The following is a 20989-nucleotide window of genomic DNA, read 5'->3' on the forward strand; positions in this document are numbered from 1 at the left end:
CAATCGTTGGATGATGCGCGCGGGAGTGCCTTTCAACCTGAACTGCCTTGATTATCACGCATGTTGGATTGGGTCACGGCCAAACGATTTGCCTAGGTAGAAGGGAAATGCCAGGTTCGGGCGATCTGATTTGAAGCTTGAGGAAGCTACGTGTAGTGCCTACAAAACCACCTGTCACATCTCTCGTAACACGGCCTAAGACCTTGAAACAAACTTCCAAGTGTTCGTCCAGTTACACGTTCTCTCACGTCCCTCGGCCTCGGCTAGAGCACGCTGCGCTCAATTCTTCCGCTTGGGCCTTGCCGCCCTGAGCTCACGTTCCAGAAACTGCTGTAGCTCAACAAGCGCTTCGCCTTTGGACGGAGCAGGCGTTCGCATCTTGACCAACATGCAGTCCTCTGCCGGCGCATCCAAGGCTGAGATGCCGGCAAACCAGTGGTGAGAGCCTGGGTATGGGCTATGCATGCCGGCCTTGAGGAATACGACGTCGGACATCGTGTAATCTGGGTAGACTGCCCGTGCGAGCTCTGAATAAACGCGTAAGTCAGCAACCATGTGAGTAGAGGTGAGGATAATACCTTTGGTCTTGCGGATCGCTTTGCCGTGAAGCATAATTCGGCGAACTTTGAGGTACAGTGTGATAGCATACACGATGAATATAGCATATACTGTACGTTCCGAAAGCGCGTGTCAGTGCAGGTACAGAGGATACAAATTTCGACTGACCTGGGTAGCTCCACATCGAGCCCGTATAAGAGATCAGACACATGCCGATCCAAAGGCCGAACCAGAAGCTTGGTGGTGACATTGTGGCGATACCGTGTACGGAAGCAAAGTGGAGATGAGCAAAAGGTGCGTAGAGCTCTGGCAACAAGAGTCTTTCACTTCACCGCGCAATTGCCTAGCCCAAGTGAATCGCGGTTGCCTAAGTTTGCAACTAGAAACGGCAGCTTTGCTTGAAGCCAAGCAGCGAAGCAGCCGACAGCAGGAGTGAAGAAACATTCAGGGAGGATATATTGGCGCATTTTCAGCTCGAGAAGCTACTTGCGGTGTCAGTGAATCAACAGAACTATGGCTTCTAGGACGGCCAGAAGGACGACAGCCTTCTTGATCGTAAAGGGAAGCTTAACGTATTGCACGTTGAATTTTACTGCACGTGATGGATGTGGAGATGGGTATGTTGAACAACAAACAACAGACGAACGAGTAAGAACAATGCAAGCATAAGCAATGCAAATAATCGTTCAGATGGTATGGAATACATTCTTGAAATCTACCATTCCTAGATCTTATGACCTTTATTCTAGACTAAATGTACCATTGTTACACATCGTGCGTGCCAAGGCAGTGTCGCATTTAGGAGTATGCAGCTTTCACCAGCACCCAGAATGCTATTTTGAAATCATTGACATCCTCGACACTTAGGTACAACAGTCAAAAATCTTTGTGCACACTGCGGGTGGTCGGGCAAGTGTTGGTCAAATGATTGGACAAAGGGCAGCGTGCGTGCTGAAGTACACTTAGGGTGGGACACGCTGCACATCCCACTACTGAAACCAGCTCTCTACATAGTAGATGAGCCAATGTTGAAGTGCCGAGCAGGGGAGGTGAGAACGTAATGGCGAGACCTTCCGAATGCGGCACTAGCTCAGTTCGGCATCTGATGTTGTCATCGGCGTGCGCGAAGTCCCCACCTCACGTTAGTCTACAATACAAAATGTAACGTACCGCTGCGTGGTCTTCGCGACCTACCTCAAATACTAGCAAACATTTCCGATACAATGTCCAACGTCACCAACGGACAGAAGCTCGCGCCCTCAATCGACGTGAAGAAGCTGAGCTATGCCTTCCCCGATGGTTCCAGCGGCCTGCAAGACGTCTTCCTTGACCTGCCGCCGGGCAGCAGAACACTGTTGATCGGAGGTAGAAGACCATGCATGTCGTTTCTTGATGCAGTGACTGACAAAGAGTAGCTAACGGTGCCGGTAAAACGACCCTTCTGCGCCTACTCTCGGGCAAACGCATGGCCCCCGCCGATACCGTGGCTATCGCAGGCGTCGACCCTTTCAAGCACGGTCTCGAGGGCGTCACCTACCTCGGCCTCGAATGGGTTCTCAACCCCATCGTTCGCACAGACATTGACGTCGTTACCCTCCTGAACTCAGTCGGCGGCAAATACTACTCCGAGCGATGCGAGGAACTAGTCCAGGTGCTGGACATCGACCTGACGTGGCGCATGCACGCTGTCTCTGACGGCGAGAGGAGGCGAGTACAATTAGCAATGGGTCTCCTGCGACCATGGACAATCCTCCTCCTCGACGAGATCACCGTTGATCTTGACTTGCTGTCGCGATCAAACTTCTTGGCTTTCCTCAAGAAGGAGACCAATGAACGACCATGCACCATCGTGTACGCAACACATATCTTGGACAACCTTGCGTCGTGGCCCACGCACCTTGTTCATATGTCGCTAGGGAAGGTGAAGAAGTGGGGTAGCATTGAGGACATGGGTGTGAAGAACGATCCCGATTCCAGAGTACTGTCTGGAAACAGTCAGCTCGGTGAGCTTGTGCTCAACTGGCTGCAAGAAGATCTCGACGAGAGAGGTCCTAGAAACGGGAGGAATGCTCCTCGCTCCGAGGGCAAGACATACCAGAATCTCGAGGGCAAGGGCGGGTACGGTGCCGAGAAGAAGATCGATAAAGAGTAGAGGGATGACATAGAATGCGGTCAAGAGGTGCAGCGGGTCTGCTTCAACAACGCAGACCGCTGGGTTTCAACAGGCGTTAAGAGGCTTCTCAACAAGGATACCCCATTTCAGAATTCAACACGAACTAGAGCAAGAATCAATTCCACAAGACTATTGTACTGTTTGTGCTATATGTTATGAGTTGTTATCCACGGCAAGGCAGTTCGGTCCAATGTTCTGCAATGTTGAAACGAATCTGCCAAGCATGACAATTCTCGTTTGCGCGATTCTCTGAGTCTGCCTCGAAGCTCTGCATTGTCCAGACTGAGCAAGTGTCACCAACTGGTTCGAACGCTGACCATCTAGAACCCGAAGATTTCAACGTCTGGAATAAACATCGCATGGTTGCTCTGCAGTAATAGGTCAGCGAAAGAGACCTGGTTGTACGTCGAGATACAGACTTGCGATGCTTCGAACGTTGACCTTCCTGGATAAATACATGCGCTCGTATATTGCGTGGCTCGAGACAACGATGGCCCCCACCGTGAAGCAGAGTAGGCCTTAGGCCCCCAAAAAACAAGGCAAATTCTTGAAATAAGTCGCGTAATAGAGAGCCCAATGATCTGACGGGTACTTTGGAGACAGATTCCGAGGCCATTGATGGCGCATTTACGACTGTGCCGACTAAGGGGGGGGGGGGGGGGGGGACGATGTTCCAGCGGGAGCCCAGGAACATTGGAAGTGCCTGGAGAATGTGCAATTCAGCACCGAAAACCCTGGATTCATACGTGAGCCCAGGGATTTCCAGTCAAATAGCCGAGGCTACTGTTGTCATCTGAAATTCCAACCCTGGATCTTGAGTCGGTTAGAATGAAGTCGCGTTTTCGCTGGTCGAATATATGTCCAGAGTCATTTTTGAATGATGCCAACAGAGGCTTCGCGCTGCGGCAGCGTGGAGGATATCTTTCGTTGCTGGCCGCGAGAGGTTCTATTACGTTAGAGAGTGAGGAGGGCGATTCGACCCCATCGGCGGTTTTACATATACAAGTCTCGAGTCTAAGCAATTGAAGACTTCTGGACAAGTGCCATCTGCTCGATTACACGGGGGCCACTCTATTAGTCGTGATTATATCATGCTCTATCGCTGATGTAGGGGGTATATATCAAGTACAGGTTCATCGCTGCTGAAGCATTTCTTCAGCCACAATTTCAATCATCGCTTCATCCGATCCAACCGCCCAAGCCGCCCCATTACCGGCCTGGCTCATAGTAACTATTTGCAACGCCCGGAACGGGGGCTTTCTCATTGCTGGGCCCGGCGTGCGTCTGTTCGGGTCGGGGCGGTAGAAGAGGAGGCGGCTGCTCACCAGCAACAGGTGGTTGCTGCCCCCTCATATACATCTGCTGCATGCCCTGCCCGCCCATCTGAGGAGCCACTGGGTGATATTGTCCCTGCATGGCATAGCCGCCCTGACCCGAGAAGCTGTTCGACTGGCTCGGCAACGGTTGATACACGTGCTGCCATGATGGTGTCATTTGCCCCTGGCCTGGCGGCGGTACGAGGGCACCGTTCTGGACCATGGTTTGGACGATGCCCGCTGCGAGCTTCTCCGCATCCGTGGACACTTTGGTGCGGCGGTACTTGTGGCAGTTGACACATGCCCATACGAAAAGCGCAAAGTGCCAGACTACACCGAGCCACTGGCACACGACAGCTGTGAGCTCGACGCGTGCGCGATTCGGCTTCTCGCTCCACAGCAGATTGACGTAGGCGTCCATTTCGGCGCAGTTCTGAAACCTAGGCTCGCCGGAGGAATAATAGTAATTGGACGACGAGCCGTTGCAAACACGCTCGTACGTCACACCCGAGTAGTCAGTGTCTTGCACCCATGACCAGGTGTTGTTCCTCTGGAGGACATAATCGCCGTCCCTCGTGTTCCAGCCTTCAGAATAGCCCAGCGTGCCGTCTTCGCCCCAGTAAAGTACGTCAAAAAGGGCGACCATGGTGAGAAGGGCGGTAAAAATGAAGCCCAGCCAAAGAAGCAGGTCCATGGTGACGCGCAGGCCAGGGTGGACTGGGCGCTTGCGGACGATGAACAGGATTATGCACAGGGCGCACCATACCGCAGATATGGAAAAGGTGATTAAACCCCATGGCAGAGCCCAGGACCTGTCCCAGCCGTAGCCGTAGTCGGATGTCATTCTGCCACCCTCACTGATGGCCCATGCTACACAGCCGATGCCAATGATATCAACAAGAAAAAGGGCAAGTGTCAGGGCCATCTTAAACTTCCAGAGACGGTCAGCAGCATTGAGTTGCTCATTGTAGGACAAACTCTCTGGCTCAGCAGAGGCGGCCGGGGCTGGGGTCACTGGGTTTGGTACGGCCGATGGAGTAGTTGTAGGCGCACTCGATGTAGGAGCTGGTGTGGCTGCAGTAGGATGCGCTAGCATATTGGTGTGCGCGACAGGCGAGTTAGGGACCGCTGCTGTGTGTCCCAATGGGGAGGTAGTTGTAATCTGCGGCGCATGCGACGTGGGTGCAGCTTGTGGTGTAGACATTATCAACGGAGAGATATTCAAGCGAATGGCTACGCGAAAGTCGCGTGATAGTTGAAAAACGAGTGTCAGAAGAGGGGGATGCAACAGATGAGAAGTAAGAAATTGCGCGACAATTGACGCTCCTTTGTCTGCTTTGCCGCGAAACTGGCGCAATGGTTGCCTGACGCTAGACGCGGATTTGGCGATAGATAACTTAATTTAGGCCAATGTGCAGCGACCGTGCGCTCGTACCTGATCGATCGTCGCATCCACACCTCGAGTTTATCCAGACCTCACCATCAGTCAAGCAGCGAAAACATCTAGGTTCCAGAGGCTTAGCTGCGTTCAATACTTTTCGGACCTCTCCGCTAAATCCCCGTCGGGCTTTCAGCAGTGTATGGTCGCGGCTCGTGAGTGCGGCACAAAACAGACACCCTATCAGGTCTGGACGACGGACCTTGGTACAATCGTGGCATGATGGCTGCAAGCACAGTCAGAGCTATGTCATGTGCTCGTGTCTGCCTGGACCAAAAACAGGTGGGCAAATCTTGCCACAGACTTCACCGCATCTGGTATTCGTCCAGTGCCATACCCCTGGCTATCTTTTTGATCAACGCCTTCTTCAAGAATTGCTCTCGAGCTAGGCTCCGCGTTTGCTGTGGAGCCGTCAGCATGGAATTATCATCTCAATGCCGTGGATCTTACCTTGACAAAAACATCTGCTGTGACCCTCCCCTTGTCGAGCGCTCTACCCAAAACGAACAGCGCATCGGCGATTCCTCGCTCCTCGGCTGCGAGCGCATACAGCTGTTGTCCAACTACTGTAGGTGCCACGAGCACGTCGTCGACGTCCGGTGCGTGTCTTCTACGCGCATCATCCATGGCGCGGTCCGCATCTACCATTGCGCCCTTCAGAATCTGCTCGTTAGAAGCTAAGACCGCGTCCAATTGCTGCAGTTCGCCCAGTTCGGCTTGTAGCCGTGAGTATGCATTTTGCAACGCCTGTTGTTGTGCCCGAAGTGGGGCCACAGCAGTCTGGTTCGAGGCCACTACCTGGCGTGTCTGCGAGGCAAGAGCCTGACCGAGAGCTGTCAAGAGGGCATCTTTCTGCGGGTTTGGTGGTACGGGAGGTACTGGCAGAGATGTCTGTCTGCCTCCTTGAGACGGCAATGTTACCTCGAGCGAGTCGTCGAGGAGATTGACAGGAGGTGCTGGCTTGGGCTGCGGTGGGGCTTGTTGCGGTGGTGGCTGTTGATACTGCTGGTATTGTTGAGGATGCTGCGGCGGGTACTGCTGCGGCGGTGGTCGGTACTGCTGCTGCACTGATGAGGGATGTCCGTAAGGTTGAGGAGCGCCCGGCTGACCAGCGTACTGCTGTGGAGGCGCGCCGTTGGCGGGGGGCTGCGGGGGCGCTTGTCTTCCAAAGCTAGACGCTTGCCGTTGCCCCTGGGGCGAGATGGGACTGACAGGGCTTCCCGTCCCATACGGCGCAGGAGTGAAGCCTTGTGCCTGTGCCTGCGCCTGTGCCTGGGGCTGTGGGTTGTACGAGAGTGGTGTCGCCGGGCTGGTGTCGTGGCTCCCTTGTCGCGATGGAGCGCCGTGGGCGAATGGAGGTCCATGCTGTTGCCAGCCTGGCGGCGTCCCGTAGCTGCTCCGTTGCGGCTGATGTGGCGGCAGCTGTTGTTGCGGCGGGTGCGGAGGCAGCGGAGGCGGTTGCGAGTATCGATCGCTCTGCGGCTGGGGCGTCGGGCGGAGCGGTTCGTTTGGCTTTGGCGGCTTGGGAGGAGGCGCTGGGGGCGCTTGCGAGGGGCGGGAGGCGCCCGGGGATGCTGACGGGCCTGGTGTGCTGTGCAACGGCTGGCGATACTCCGCTGGAGGCGGGGGGACGGGCGGCGGGCCCTGTTGCGCGGGCGGGGGCTGCGGCTGCGGCTGTCTCGAGCGCACCGGGGGCTCTTTCGCAAAGACGCCTCGCAGCACAGCAAGAAAGTCGAACAAGGTGGACTTCTGCGCAGTCGTCAGCCAAGGCCCATGCTGGCCAGCGGTGCCCGCGGCTGCTGTGCGCCGGCACACACAGTACTCACATCCCAGTACTTGGCCCACTGTGCCAGATAGGGGTGGTAGACCCTCCCGTCGCCGCTCACATGCTGGCCGGGCCGCACCAGCATGTCTTTGTCGGGCTTGATGTACACAATGGGGGACTCGCGCGGGTAGGCGTAAGGCACCCACACCGCGACCGGGAAGCCATATGTTGCGCCGCGGAACGTCACCGGCAGCGTGCCGCTGAGGTTGAGCAGGAGGTTGGAAGCGCCGTTGTCGTATGCTGAGCTGGTCAGTCGCAGTGCGCCTCGCGGGCAGTGCCCAGCGGCGAGTTGCGCGTCGCGTTACGTACTGTAGACGTCGGTGCGCACCGACAGCGACGGGTAGTGGGAGAGGGCCTCTGTTGCGTCGTGATAGGTGCGATTGACGTCTGTGTAGTTCTGGCAACAGGTAAGCCCGCGGCTGCGAGGTCATAGACGGACGCCTACGCTGGTCAGGACGCTGTACAGCCAGTTGAGCGTTGTTTCCGGAACGCCGGCCATGTTCGAGGTCTGGTGGGGGAGCTCTGCCGTGGAACACAACCTCGGGACGTGTTGTGCCTGCGCCAAGGGCCACCGCCTGCTTTGCCAGTGCTACTGTCTGATCATGGCCGATGAATCTGCATGCAAGGCTGGTAATAGCTGGACTTGTGCACCTGGGAGTTTTGAGACGGTGCAAAGGCGACCAAACCCATACTTCTCACGCTGATCCCTTCACAGCATCAACTGTTCAACCGCCAACATCAACAAGTAGCCAAAACTAGCACATCACAAATGTCCTGGCTTTAGCCGCAGTATGGACTAGGTTTGTTCATTTACGCCTCAGCGAGCGTGCGCCTCATCCCTCTCTCGCGACCAAATACGCCCCTATAATATACATGAATCCTCCGGGTATCCTCAATTTATCACTCAGTGCTGGCTCCACTCAATCGTGTCGAGATCGACACCCTCCTGTACCAACTCCCACAGCGGACTGAGCTCGCGGAGGAATGTGACACGCTCCTGCACGGCCTTGAGAACGTAATCAATCTCCGCATCTGTGGTGAAGCGCCCAATTCCAAATCTGATACTGCTGTGGGCACTCTCGTCGCTGCTGCCAAGAGCACGAAGGACGTAGCTGGGTTCCAGCGAGGCTGATGTGCAAGCACTGCCAGAAGACAGCGCAATGTCCTTGAGGGCCATGAGCAGTGACTCGCCCTCAACGTAGGCGAACGAGACGTTCACGCAACCAGCATAGTGACGCTCGCGGTCGCCGTTGAGTGTGGTGTGCTCCATGGCAAGCAGGCCTTCGAGGAGACGATTCGACAGAGCGGTGATGCGCTTGGTGTCGTACTAGGAATGCGTTAGCGATCGTGTGGACCATCTCGAGAATATAAACATACCTCCATCTCCTCCTTGCAAATCCGGGCAGCCTCGCCAAAGCCGATAACGAGAGCTGGTGCAATGGTGCCACTTCGCAGACCACGCTCCTGGCCACCTCCGCTGATGATGGGATCAAGCCTGACCCTGGGCCGTCTTCGCACGTAGCACGCGCCGATGCCCATGGGCCCGTAGATCTTGTGGCCGGAAATGGACATCAGGTCGACGTTCATCTTGTTCACATCCAGGGGGATCTTGCCAACGGCCTGGGCGGCGTCGGTGTGGAAGAAGATCTTCTTGGAGCGGCACAGCTTGCCAATCTCCTCCATGGGCTGCACGACGCCAATCTCGTTGTTGACGGTCATGATGCTGACGAGCATGGTCTCGGGGCGCATGGCAGCCTCGAGCTGGGCCAGGTCGACGAGGCCGTTGCTCTGCACGGGCAGGTAGGTGACCTGGAAGCCCTCGTCCTGCAAGTGCCTGCAGCTGTCCAGCACGCACTTGTGCTCGGTCTGGGCGGTGATGATGTGGTTCTTCTTGCCGGAGCGCTTGAAGAAGCGGGCGACGCCCTTGATGCTCATGTTGTTGCTCTCGGTGGCGCCGCTGGTGAAGATGATCTCCTTGGGGTCGGCACCGATGAGGGCGGCAATGTGGGCGCGGGCGTCCTCGACGGCCTTGTCCGTCTCCCAGCCGTAGGCGTGGGTGCGCGAGTGCGGGTTACCGTAGAGGCCGGTCATGAAGGGCATCTGGGCGTCGACGACACGCGGGTCCATGGGGGTGGTGGCCTGCATGTCCAGGTAGATGGGCCGCGAGCCCTGGTCCATGACGGTGGCTTGCTTCAGGATGCCTGGGGGAGTCAATATCACGCAGTCAGGCAGTGACGTCGCGCGGGAGGCGGCACGCACCAGCAGTCGGGCTCATCATGGCGTCGGTGGACATGCCCGTGGTCGGCATGGTCGCGTCGGCGGGCTGCTCGCCCGTCTGGCGCAGGAAGGCCTTCTTCTCGGCCTGGATGGTCGTGTCGACGTTGACGGTGGCGTTGTGCGCCTTGGACTCGGAGACGTAGCAGCGGGCGGCCGCGCGCAGCGGGGAGCGGGCGCTGGCCGCGGGGGTAGCGCCGCGCCGCGATGCGCAGCGCCTGTCGCGCAACGGTGGGGGCGATGCTCGACATGGTGCGGTGGTGGTAGTGGTGGTGGTGGTGGGCGGCGGGCACAGGTGCGGGTGCCGGCCGCAACTTTCGACAGCCAGAGCGGAGCTAGCATGATGCGAGCGCCGAGGCGAGCTGCGCCCGGATCAGTCGGGCGCGCGCTGCACAGCGGGGCGCACAGCGTGCTGAGGGCTCTGCGCCGCCGTCGCCATGCTGCCAGCGCTGCTTTGGACCGGGCGGCGGCGGCTGCACGGCGTCCACGGCGCTGCTCAGCGCGCGAGGGCTGCTGCGAGGGCTGCTGCGAGAGCGAGGCCATCCCCGCGGCGCGCCTTGCCACAGTACCAGCGCCCGGATGTGGCTGAGCGCGCCGCGAACGACGTCAGTAGTCCGAGAGCGCGGTAGTGACGGACAAGACCCGCTTAACCCACCAGCTGCCTGCGCCATCGCCCACTCTCCTCTTTATGCTGCTCGTCCTTGCGCCCACCCGCTCCCGCCGTGCCACGCCGCCCTGCCTGTGCATTGCACTCTGACCCCCCGCCCGCGCACCGCACTCTAACCCGCTGCTCCCGCCGCCATGTCCTGGAAGGGGCTGACCAAGTCGGTCGTGAGAGTATGCCTGCCCGCCGCGCCCCGCCCTGCGCCGTGTCGCTGACGAGCCCCCCAGACGCCGCAGACGTTCAAGCAGAAGTTCAACATCGTACGTCCCCAGCCCGCACCCGCCGCGCTCTCGCTGCCGCCATGCGCCGTCCTCCGCGCGCCCGCCCCACGCGCTAACACGTCTGCAGGGCGAGATCACAAAGGATGCCATCTACATCGATGCCGAGCGCCGCTTCACCGAGCTGGAGAAGGAGACGAAGAAGCTGCACGAAGAGTCCAAGAAGTACGCCGCCTGCACGCATGCTCCCTGTCCGCCCGCGACTAACCCACCACAGGTATTTCGAGGCCATAAATGGTGCGCATGCCCCGGCCCACGCCCTGCCTCCTGCTAACAACACCCCGCCTAGGCATGCTCACACATCAGATCGAGTTCTCCAAGGCCATCGCCGAGGTCTACAAACCCATCTCCGGACGAATGTCGGACCCCACCTCGTTCCACGACGAAGGCAACACCGCCGGCATCGAGGCCTGCGAACAGTACCAGGAGGTCGTCGGAGAACTGCAGGAGACGCTCAAGCCCGAGCTTGAGATGATCGAGTCCCGCGTCATCTCGCCTGCGAACCAGCTGCTCGACATCATCAAAGCCGTGCGAAAGCTGGGCGCCAAGCGCGACCACAAGCAGCTCGACTACGACCGTCATCGCACAGCCCTCAAGAAGCTGCAGGACAAGAAAGACAAGACGCTCAAGGACGAGAAGGCCATGTACCGTGCCGAGAACGACGTCGAGCAGGCCACGCAGGACTACATCTACTTCAACGATCTCCTCAAGGACGAGCTGCCGAAGCTGTTTGCACTGGAAAGAGAGTTCATCCAGCCTCTCTTCCAGTCCTTCTACTACATGCAGCTGAACGTCTTCTACACTCTGCACGAGCGCATGCAGCGGCTGGACATTGGCTACTTTGACCTGGAGCTGGACATTGAGGCTGCCTACGAGAAGAAGCGAGGAGACATTCAGGCAGAGGCAGAAAAGCTATCAGTCGTCAAGTTCAAGACCACAGGCGGCCGCACGGGCCCAGGAGCTGGGCGGCCAGGCGTATCCAAGTACGCAACAAAAGCGCAGGAAGCCAAGGCGAACGAGGCAAAGCCTGGCCGCGCTTCAATCTCCGAAGAGGCGCCCCCGCCACCATACACTCCCGGCGCGTCCGGCGTCGTCGGAGACCTAAAGTCGCCGACATTATCGCAAGGGTCCTGGGGCTCCGCCGCGAAGGCAAAGGGCGCTCCACCACCGCCAAAACCAAAGCCTTCGCGCCTGAGTGGCATGCCCGCCGCAGAAACCTGCACTGCGCTGTACGACTTTGAAGCGCAGTCCGAAGGCGACCTGAGTTTCCTGGCTGGCGACATCGTTGAGATCATCACGCGGACGCAGAACGAGAACGAGTGGTGGACAGGCAAGGTCCGGGGCAAGTCGGGGCAGTTCCCAGGTTCGTAATCCACCCACACTTCCAGAGCCCACATTGCTAACACACATCAGGTAATTACGTGAAGCTGAATTAGGCGTTGCATCGGCGGAATATATTGCTGTTCCCATAACGATACCTGTTGTTCTGTTTGCTGGAGCCGAGTTGAGTAGACGAGCCCGCGCGAGTGCATCATGGTAGACGCGCTGCATTGCTTACACTTCAGACTACATATTAATACTTCCACCCACATGCCCTCTTTGTGCCATGGCTTCGTGCTTGTCGTGTCGTCCACGGCCGTCTCCCGTTCAGCCACATCTCGGCATCTCTATCCTAGCGCAGATCCACCGACCTCCCCGCATGACGTTGTCGGCGATACGACATATCTCCACCAGCTCGGCTACATGCAGACACGACTCTCCATGACCCTTTACCACCACCATCTCGTTTTCCAGATCCACACTGGAAGCTCTACACACGCACATCATCGTCGGACCTTCCCGCCGTCGTCGTCGCCGCCGCCGCCATGGGCTACGACTCCACCATCACATTCACCCTCGACACCATATGTCCCTGGTGCGCCCCGCCCGCGCCCTACCCCCACACATCCCCATCGCCTCACACCACCCCTCTGACGCGCCTAGGACATACATAGCGCTCGCGCGCCTCCGCCGCGCCCTCGCCACCCACCGCACCACCAACCCCGCATCGCCCGTGACCTTTACCCTGCACATTGCACCCTACCAGCTCTACCCGTCGTTCCCGCGCCAAGGCACCGATAAACACGCCTGGTACCGCGACGAGAAATACAGTGGTTCCGAGGCGCGATTCGAGAAATACGCCGCTTACATGTCCGCGCTGGGCAAGGACGAGGGCATCGCGTTTGACTTTGCCAGCGGGGACATTGCGAATTCATTCCCCGCCCACCGCGTGCTCCAGTACGTGCAGGCCACGCGTGGGCCGGAGGCTGCGCTCGAGGGGCTCGGGAAGGCGTACAGCATGTATTTTGAGCAGGGGGCACATCCGAGTAGTAATGCGACGCTGGTCGAGGTGTGTCTTGCGGCGGGGTTGAGTGGGGAGGAGGCGGAAAGGGTGGCGCGGGATGAGGGCGTGCATGCGGTGGAGACGCGCATGGCAGTGCAGGAGCAGACTGGGAATGGGGTAGACAGCGTGCCCTACGTTGTGTTTGAGGGGCGGAGGAGGGATTTCACGCTTATCGGGGCAAAGGAGGTCGGAGAATATGAGAAGATCTTGAAGCAGGTGGTCAAGGAGGCGATGTAGCGCCGTTCGGTGGGCAAGAAGAGATCAAGAAGATTCATCAAATGTAACAAATCATTTAGACCCAAGTGTACACCTGCAAGGCTAAGCTACTGCATGTCCATGACCGAAGTAATTCTGTCGTTGGTCTTCGTTGATAACGATAGTAAAAGGTAGCTCGCCCAGATACGCCGTAAGAGATGACCCTTGAGAGATGCAGCCGTATTGTGGAAATTCGCAAGCAAACAAGCGGCACTGCCCGTACCAAAGTACCAATTGCGGTGGCTATACTGGTAGCTATCATCGCCGAGTATATCTTGCATGGAGGGATATCAGCGACGTGCTCGAGTGGACCAAAGCGTCGCAACTAGAAGCAAGAATCACTTGCGAGTCCAGTCGTAGCTGATCTCCGCACGCTTTGTGACCTCGCCGGCGGAAGGGTCTCCGCAGACTGGACCCCAGACTTGAGCCTCGAACTGGCCGGCTGCAATGTTATTGCCGACGAATTCGTAGTCTGTCACAGTCAGTCTCTGCCCATGCACAGCTTCAGTATCACTTACAGCAGTAGAAGCGGGCAGGCCACTGCACGTTCTCCGGGTGGCAGTTGCCGAGAGCGCAGCCGATGCGGGTAGTGTTGCGCCACACCATCTGCGTGAAGTGGCCCCAAGCGTCGTCGTAGTAGGGGCGATCGTAAGGGTACTTGGTCTCCTCCTCGTGCCAACCGTGAGAGGCGGTGCGAGCGAACTCGATCCATTCCGCATAGTTCTGCGGAGCTGGCTGCTGTGACGAGAGGTTGCTGCCAGAACGCAACTGTACAAATCAGCCGGGCAAGCCAAGCGGAAAGAATGCTGCGGCTTACGTGCTCAGGCTTGTCGCCGCACTTGGAGACGTCGCGGCGCGCAGTATCAGCAAGGTCTTGGTCCCAGACCAGATCCTGGGCGCAGTGAAGGCGGCGCCAGTACCAGTGAGCGCGCATCACGGCACTGATGAAGTTGGGGTCCTCAGCGTGAGGAGCATCGTCGTTGTAGAGATCACGGGGCTGGACATCATGAGCGGGCGCAGCGACTGCAGTAGCAGCAAGCAGGGTAGCGAGTGTAGCGAAAAGCTTCATGTCTAGTGACGTTGTTCGTAAGGAACGACCAACGTGGATGAATATGGGTATCTCGGAGAACGGAGGGTGTAGGTAAGATTGTGCAATTGCTCGAGGATGTTGTGCACGTAGGTGGCGGGACCAAAGAGTGACTGCAGTGAGGAGCGCGAATGGAAAAGATGGAGAAAGTGGAAGGGCAGGGTAGCGGTGTATTTATACGGAGAGTGGCCCATGCACTGGGGTACACGTGTGGGCGAGGCGCGCCTACCTTCACTTGCCTGCCGTGGACCTGTGTACTCGTCCGCAGCGTCAGAACATATAGAAAAGTGAAGGGCAGCGGCAAGTACAGATAGACATATTGCAATATGACCAAAGGAACGGATGCACCCAGCACGATACGATACTGTTGACTCTGAAGCGACGATGCATCGAATCAGCCCACCGGATTTACCGGCTTGTGTCGCGGTGCTTTCGTGCCTGGTGATGGCTAGCTCGTTTGTAACTTCACCACTTTTGTCGAGAGACACGAACCGAGTGTCACGTAGCGCGGATCTGGGGGCGCCTGCAAACGGGCGTCACCCACCTCTGTCAGAGAGCATGATGCATATGTGAAGTTAAACCCAAGACAAGACATGTCATGTCGCTAAGCGGAGGGGCCTGAAAGTGATCAGGAGGGTGAAATGAGGTAACAGACCTTGGGTTGATGCAGCAGCGCTAATCAATATCATGTCAAGAATAGCGACACACGCAGAGCGCAAAGCAGACAATGGAGAGCTTTGTAACATGCTAGTAGAAACGCGATGCTGTCAAGGGAACTCATGCAGTGACTTGAAACGTCCACATCTAAAGAGATATTGGATATCCCGGTGTGCGTTTGATTTGAAACGGTTGAGTACGCTCGACTGAGCTTTTCTGTGCTACATCTCTCAAAGATACGAATCAGCGATCTACATTTCAGGTCTCGCATGGCTCATATGCCTAGAAGTGGTGCGATATGCTGTCGGTGGATGATGGAAACGACAGCCGTCTAGATGACTCCGCCGTGCAACATTTGCACCCTGCAAAATTGCTCATGATGTCAGGTCGCCCTTGTCAAGTCAGGTCACGACATTTCCTGCCATCACGAGCCAGACTGTGGCAGGGTCCCCACTTTGGGCGCCGGAGTATGGCGATGGCTCTTCGCCAAGTCAGGACGACCAGCTCCAAATGTTGCCAAAGTAGGTCAAGACTGCAGCATGCAGCAGTGTGGTCGTAGTAGTTCATCCTTCCTTGAGGCGTTTCGCAGGTCGGCCGATCAAAGAATCATCGGGCAGCCCACTTCGTTTGGTTCCTGGCAAACTTGAGGTACGAATGTCATTATCTTCTTGACTGACTCTTCGAACAGGGTACTTGATTTTGGAGTCTTCGAAACAACTCTCTGCTGGCTTACCGTGCACGGTAAAGTATGGATGCTCGAGCGCTTTCTCAGCAGTCAAGCGCTTGAGTGGGTCGTACTCGAGCAGCTGCTTGAGCAAGGATAATCCTTCCTGGCCAGGCGTGTCTGGTCCAGTGCCGACAGGGTAGTGATTGTTGTTCAGGGTTTGGTGATACCATCGTTCCAGGCCGTCGCCTTGTGGGCGAGGGTAACGTGCTGCGTTACCGGCAATGAGCGAGGTAAGCTGCGGATACTCAGGCATGGAAGTCAGCAGTGGCCAACGGTCCTTACTCGGCAGACCCATGATCTCGACAATCTTTTGCATTTGATTCCGCTGAAAGGGCACGGTCTTCTTGTTGTCCATCTTAGCCTCCTCTCCTTTGAAGATTGGTCGCAAGGACAGCAGTTCGGCAAAGATGCAACCAACAGCCCAGAGGTCAACTGCTGGAGTGTAGTGGCGGCTGCCAAGCAGCAGCTCAGGAGCGCGGTACCAGATAGTCACGACGACCTTGTCGCCAGAGAACAGTGACTGGAGCGGCTTGTGGAAGAGGCGCGCAAGACCCAGATCACCAGTCTTGACCTTGCCGTCCCTGGTAACCATGATATTTGCAGGCTTCAAATCTCGATGCATGACCCAATTGCGATGGAGATAGACAAGACCCTGCAGAAGCTGGTACAGAATTGACTTTATAGTCCGAGCAGGAATGGCTTGGCGCTGAGGCTGATTGTGATGGTGAATGATTTGGAGAAGGTCATGCTCTGCATATTCGAAGACGATGTAGATGCACTTGTCTTCGAGGATGATCTCAGATGTGTGTATAACGTTCTGATGTGCAACCTCGGTACAGAGAGCCATTTCCCTTATAGCGGACTGTGAGATGCCAGAATATTGGAGCTCGCCTTCCTTGTCCGGTTTGAACCTGGAAAAGCATCAGCACGATGACAGTGACAGGATGGGAACAAGAGACTTTTTGATGGCAAACTCCCCAATGCGGCCATTTTTGCCTTCTGCTTTGTAGACGCGTCCATAGGTACCGCTACTGATGAAGCCTACGATCTTGTAGCGCTCGCTGATTCGCTTTTTGGAGCTGTAGCCGGCAAACATTGGTGACGAGTCTGCAGTGTCTGTACAGATGGTGTCTCAGCGTTTCATCTAATGTAGTGACGACGGCAGCCTTGAGTGGCGGGATGCCAATATCAAAGATGTAAGATGGGTGAGACGAGGTGGTGTTGGCGGCAGAAGGGGACAACAATAAGCGAAAGCAGTCGACTCTCACGAGCAGCAAAAGCAAGTGCTCTGCCGAGACAGATGCTAGCAGAGACGACAGGGACGCGAGCAGACAATGGGATCAACGGGGCGACAAGGAGCAACAGTGGCACGAGACGCAGGGGTGGAAAGGCTACCGACCGTTGAGGGCTCTCTGCACAGTGGTGCGCAGGGCGGCGGCTCGGGGGTTTGGAGCGGCAGCAGAAGGTGGGCCACACGCAGACGGGGGATTCGACGGCGGCTGGGACATGACTTGGACGTCATCCGCGTGTCGTCGGCAGCTGGCGCATGCGCGCATGCGGCGTCTGACGGACAGTCTCCGTGGCGGCCGCGGCGGAAGAGAGGAGGCGATGGAGCTTCTCTCGGGCTGCCAGGCTCCCCCGCAGAGCCGCAAGAACCACGCACGTTGCCAGCCCCACGCGTCGCCTGCTCGGCTTCACGGCCACCGGGAGTCACGACAGGTCACGGCAGGTCACGGCAGGTCACGGGGAAGTCTCAGCGCAGTGGTGGCTCGTCTGCCGTGGGCGTTGCAGGCGGACGGGGCACTTGGCGGCGATCAGGTACAGCACCGCGGTGGACGGCCGGTCGCGATGGCGCACCCTTGCATTCCGAGGTGGAGCTGACATGCAGCGCTGCACCCACCACACAGCTCCTCCTCCGCCAGCCCCCCACTGCACCACGCCCACCCATATCGTAGCTCTCGCAACCCACCGCCCACTACCTCCACCCACCGCCTACCGCCCGCCGTCGCCGCCATGGATCCGCGGTCGTGGTTTGGCGACCTCACGGGCTACTTTGTGTACATCCTGTTTGTCGCGACGCTGGGCCCGCTGCTCTTTGGCTTCCATCTGGTACCTACGCCCGCGCCCGCCCGCGCCCGCTCGCTGCATCCCCGCTGACCCTGCCAGTCTGAGCTCAACGCGCCCGAGGACGTTATCCGCTGCAAGCGAAAGTCCATCACGTCCGCCGGCCTCGCCGCGCCCTCGCTGCCGCAATGCATCGCCATGACGCCGACCCAGTGGGGAGTCGTGGGCTCCATGTACACCTTGGGCGGCCTGGTTGGCGCCCTCTCCGCAGCACCGCTGGCCGGCAAGTTCGGCCGCCTCAGGGCCATGCAGCTGACGACGCTGTTCTTCGCCGTCGGCCCCGTCTTCGAGGCCCTGGCGCCCTCCATCGCCGTCATGGCCTTTGGGAGACTCGTGTCCGGCGTGGGCGCCGGTGCCGCCGTCGTCATCGTGCCGCTGTACATCTCAGAGATCGCCCCGCCTGCACACAAGGGCTTCTTCGGCGCCTTCACCCAGATCATGTGCAACGTCGGCATCCTGGTCACCCAGCTGCTGGGCTACTTCCTCAGCCACGACTCGTACTGGCGCCTCATCCTGGCCGTGGGCGGCGTGGTCGGCCTGGCCCAAGGCCTGGGCTTGCTGTTCTCCGTCGAGAGCCCCAAGTACCTGGCTGAGAAGGGCAACCTCACCCAGGCGAGGCGGACGCTGCGCCACATCAGGGGCGAAGGGGCCGACATTGACGGCGAGATGAGCGAGTGGGGAGCGGAAGGCTCCGATGCAAGCGGTACGTCTGGACGTCTCCATGCCCGTTGTCACCCACACTAACGCCCCGCCAGAAGAGGAGCAGACGCTGTTGCGCAACGAAGGCGGCGCCTCGCAGCCCGCAGCCAAGTCGCCCGACCACGAGGGCTCACTGAGCATCGTGCAGGTCTTCCGCCACCCTGACTACAACAAGGCCGCCATTGCGGTCATCATGGTCATGCTGGCGCAGCAGTTCAGCGGCATCAATAGCATCGTCATGTACGGCGTGTCACTGCTGGCAGGGCTGCTCGAGTCCAACTCGGCGCTGCTCAACCTCGCCGTGTCTGCCGTCAACATCGTGATGACGGCTGCAGGCGCATTCCTCCCAGACAGGTTCGGGCGCAAGCCGTGTCTGCTTGGCTCCATCGCCGGCATGGGCACCAGTGCACTGCTCCTGGCGATTGGCATCATGCAGGCGGTGCCCGTACTGTCAGCCGTGGCCGTGCTGTTCTTCGTGGCCAGCTTTGCGCTAGGGCTCGGCCCGGTCCCCTTCATCCTGGCCAGCGAGCTAGTCGGGCCCGAGGCGGTCGATGCCACGCAGAGCATTGCACTCGGCGCAAACTGGATTGCGACGTTTGTTGTGGCGCAGTTCTTCCCACTGCTGAGCGCGCAGCTGGGCGGCAAGGTGTACCTCATTTTTGCAGCGCTCTCGGCGTTTTTCTTTGTGTTCCTGTCGTGGTACGTGCCCGAGACCAAGGGCAAGAAGAACGCGGACGAGGTCTGGGGCCGCGAACGCAGGGTCGATTGAGGCTCCAACGCAGACGTGGGATGACGTGGGTGCCACGGGCTCGGGAGCACCTGCATTGCAGGCTACACAAATTTAATGACCCCCATGCGCTCCGTTTCCAGCTGCCTCGACTGCTCTCCAGCGTATGCCATGCTGACACAGAACATGCTACATGCGCATCATGCTGACCAAGAGCGCGGTCCGCCCCCGCGGCGCAGCGTCGGCGCTCTTCCGCCGCCGTCCATGATGCACGCTGGAGCGGCTTCGGCCTCGGGAATTGGGAATTAGACCATGAGTCGACGACCCCACTGAAACCCTCGGCCCTCATCACGACATCCGCCCTCACCGTCCGGCGTGCACTCGTCTCCTGTGTCCTCGCGCGAATCCGCTTCCTGTGCTGCGCCGCGCCGTCGCCTGTTCCGCGCTGAAGCAACGTGCCCACCGCCGCCCCCCATGCCCGACCTGCCGTCACACTCGTCGCCCGGCCTGCCGCCGCTGTACACTCCGCAGCCGCAGAGCCCGAGCCGGCAGGGCTTCGACTTCGACAGCCCCGAGCGCGCCCTGGGCGACGATGCCACACACGCGCCCGCGCCCGCGCCCCGGGCCGCACACCACCGCGGGTCCGACCCGCCGCGCTCGCTCATCTCGCCTGCCTTCACGCCGCCCGCGACGCCCGGCTTCGCAACACCGTCGCAGCCGCGCCGCCCGCCGCGCTCCGTGCCCGTCGACACGTCGCGGGCGACCGACTCGCCGCGCCCCGAGCTGCTCGAGCAGCTGCCCGTCGTCGAGTGCGAGGTGCGCGCGCGCATCCCCACCACCACCGGCCACGAGATGTGGCTGCACGTGTACCGCAACAACGTCGACACCAAGGAGCACCTGGCCATTGTGTTTGGCAACCAGATCCGCTCGCGCTCGCTCGACGCCGAGCGCCCGGGCGAGACCGAGCTCGACCGCATGACCCGCGGCGCATACGTCGGCCGCCTGTACCCCGGCCGCACCACGTCGCGCGTCGACGCCATCAGGCGCGCTGAAGGAGTGCCCTCGCGCCGCGCCCCCGACTCCGCCGCCGCCGACTCCCCGGACCCCGCGCTGGCCTCACCGTCCTCGGCCTCGTCCGACAACGGCGATGGCGCCTCCGCCTCTGACCTGCCCCTCGTGCGCATCCACTCCGAGTGCTACACCGGCGAGACCGTCTGGTCTGCGCGCTGCGACTGCGGCGAGCAGCTCGACGAGGGCGCTCGCCTCATGGCCGACCCCACCCTCTCGCCCTCCGGCGGCGCCATCATCTACCTGCGCCAAGAAGGGCGCGGCATCGGCCTGGGCGAGAAGCTGAAGGCCTACAACCTGCAAGACCTGGGCAACGACACGTACGAAGCAAACGTCATGCTCAGGCACCCCGCCGATGCGAGGAGCTACGGGCTGGCCACCGCCATGCTCATGGACCTGGACCTGGGCGGAGAGAGGGGCATCAGGCTGCTGACGAACAATCCCGACAAAGTGCGCGCCGTCGAGGGGCCCAACAGAGAAGTTGTCGTCCGGGAGCGCGTCGCTATGGTGCCGTTAGCCTGGAAGACAGGCGGCAAGCAGGGCATCAACAGCGAGGAGGTCGAGAAGTATTTGAGCACCAAGGTGAGTTGCATACATCCATTGCCTCCGACCACGTCTGACCAGCCCGCAGATTGAAAAGTTCAAGCACATGCTCGACCAAAAATGAGCCCTTAGCAACAGACAAGATATCACAATAGGATTGCATGCCGCCCAGCTGCGTCCCCAACATAGCGCC

The 20989-nt window shown here is 58.9% G+C and overlaps 10 protein-coding genes across 10 annotated transcripts; 4 read left to right on the plus strand and 6 right to left on the minus strand.

Moving 5' to 3' along the window:
- Positions 1-55: 55 nt before the first annotated feature.
- C7974DRAFT_455104 (uncharacterized protein) lies at positions 56-808 on the minus strand (the record flags this gene model as incomplete). Its single annotated transcript, XM_046145950.1, has 3 exons — positions 56-527; positions 579-668; positions 727-808. 3 exons carry the CDS (start codon positions 806-808, stop codon positions 280-282), a joined length of 420 nt encoding a protein of 139 aa, XP_045995975.1. The 3' UTR covers positions 56-279.
- Positions 809-1711: 903 nt separating this feature from the next.
- On the plus strand, positions 1712-2868 carry C7974DRAFT_395582 (P-loop containing nucleoside triphosphate hydrolase protein). The gene is made up of 2 exons (XM_046141999.1): positions 1712-1923; positions 1974-2868. Exons 1-2 carry the CDS (start codon positions 1782-1784, stop codon positions 2708-2710), a joined length of 879 nt encoding a protein of 292 aa, XP_045995976.1. The 5' UTR covers positions 1712-1781; the 3' UTR covers positions 2711-2868.
- Positions 2869-3848: 980 nt separating this feature from the next.
- Positions 3849-5581, minus strand: C7974DRAFT_196106 (uncharacterized protein). The gene has a single exon (XM_046136695.1). It carries the CDS (start codon positions 5249-5251, stop codon positions 3941-3943), a length of 1311 nt encoding a protein of 436 aa, XP_045995977.1. The 5' UTR covers positions 5252-5581; the 3' UTR covers positions 3849-3940.
- Positions 5521-7975, minus strand: C7974DRAFT_196078 (UEV domain-containing protein). The gene is made up of 5 exons (XM_046136694.1): positions 7756-7975; positions 7620-7707; positions 7312-7550; positions 5936-7234; positions 5521-5886 (listed from the first exon to the last, which is right to left on the minus strand). The coding sequence occupies exons 1-5, from the start codon at positions 7807-7809 to the stop codon at positions 5791-5793; spliced, it is 1776 nt and encodes a 591-aa protein (XP_045995978.1). The 5' UTR covers positions 7810-7975; the 3' UTR covers positions 5521-5790.
- Positions 7976-8006: 31 nt separating this feature from the next.
- C7974DRAFT_463762 (pyridoxal phosphate-dependent transferase) lies at positions 8007-9835 on the minus strand (the record flags this gene model as incomplete). The annotated part of the gene is made up of 4 exons (XM_046146245.1): positions 8007-8637; positions 8688-9511; positions 9570-9717; positions 9815-9835. The coding sequence occupies 4 exons, from the start codon at positions 9833-9835 to the stop codon at positions 8215-8217; spliced, it is 1416 nt and encodes a 471-aa protein (XP_045995979.1). The 3' UTR covers positions 8007-8214.
- Positions 9836-10385: 550 nt separating this feature from the next.
- C7974DRAFT_413730 (uncharacterized protein) lies at positions 10386-11962 on the plus strand (the record flags this gene model as incomplete). Its single annotated transcript, XM_046143752.1, has 6 exons — positions 10386-10421; positions 10476-10508; positions 10597-10691; positions 10744-10763; positions 10816-11889; positions 11940-11962. The coding sequence occupies 6 exons, from the start codon at positions 10386-10388 to the stop codon at positions 11960-11962; spliced, it is 1281 nt and encodes a 426-aa protein (XP_045995980.1).
- Positions 11963-12391: 429 nt separating this feature from the next.
- On the plus strand, positions 12392-13146 carry C7974DRAFT_313535 (thioredoxin-like protein; the record flags this gene model as incomplete). Its single annotated transcript, XM_046138415.1, has 2 exons — positions 12392-12441; positions 12510-13146. The coding sequence occupies 2 exons, from the start codon at positions 12392-12394 to the stop codon at positions 13144-13146; spliced, it is 687 nt and encodes a 228-aa protein (XP_045995981.1).
- Positions 13147-13324: 178 nt separating this feature from the next.
- Positions 13325-14413, minus strand: C7974DRAFT_196164 (CAP domain-containing protein). Its single transcript, XM_046136696.1, has 3 exons — positions 13982-14413; positions 13683-13932; positions 13325-13636 (listed from the first exon to the last, which is right to left on the minus strand). The coding sequence occupies exons 1-3, from the start codon at positions 14231-14233 to the stop codon at positions 13503-13505; spliced, it is 636 nt and encodes a 211-aa protein (XP_045995982.1). The 5' UTR covers positions 14234-14413; the 3' UTR covers positions 13325-13502.
- Positions 14414-15325: 912 nt separating this feature from the next.
- Positions 15326-16850, minus strand: C7974DRAFT_196179 (cyclin-dependent protein kinase-like protein Ssn3). Its single transcript, XM_046136697.1, has 2 exons — positions 16595-16850; positions 15326-16546 (listed from the first exon to the last, which is right to left on the minus strand). Exons 1-2 carry the CDS (start codon positions 16729-16731, stop codon positions 15472-15474), a joined length of 1212 nt encoding a protein of 403 aa, XP_045995983.1. The 5' UTR covers positions 16732-16850; the 3' UTR covers positions 15326-15471.
- A 798-nt stretch (positions 16851-17648) lies between these two features.
- Positions 17649-20920, plus strand: C7974DRAFT_312181 (uncharacterized protein; the record flags this gene model as incomplete). The annotated part of the gene is made up of 5 exons (XM_046138349.1): positions 17649-17744; positions 17802-18462; positions 18515-19218; positions 19723-20835; positions 20885-20920. 5 exons carry the CDS (start codon positions 17649-17651, stop codon positions 20918-20920), a joined length of 2610 nt encoding a protein of 869 aa, XP_045995984.1.
- Positions 20921-20989: the final 69 nt, after the last annotated feature.

This window comes from Boeremia exigua, assembly GCF_020726555.1.
Source record: "Boeremia exigua strain MPI-SDFR-AT-0100 chromosome Unknown C7974scaffold_7, whole genome shotgun sequence".
In the NCBI taxonomy this organism is placed as follows: domain Eukaryota; kingdom Fungi; phylum Ascomycota; class Dothideomycetes; order Pleosporales; family Didymellaceae; genus Boeremia; species Boeremia exigua.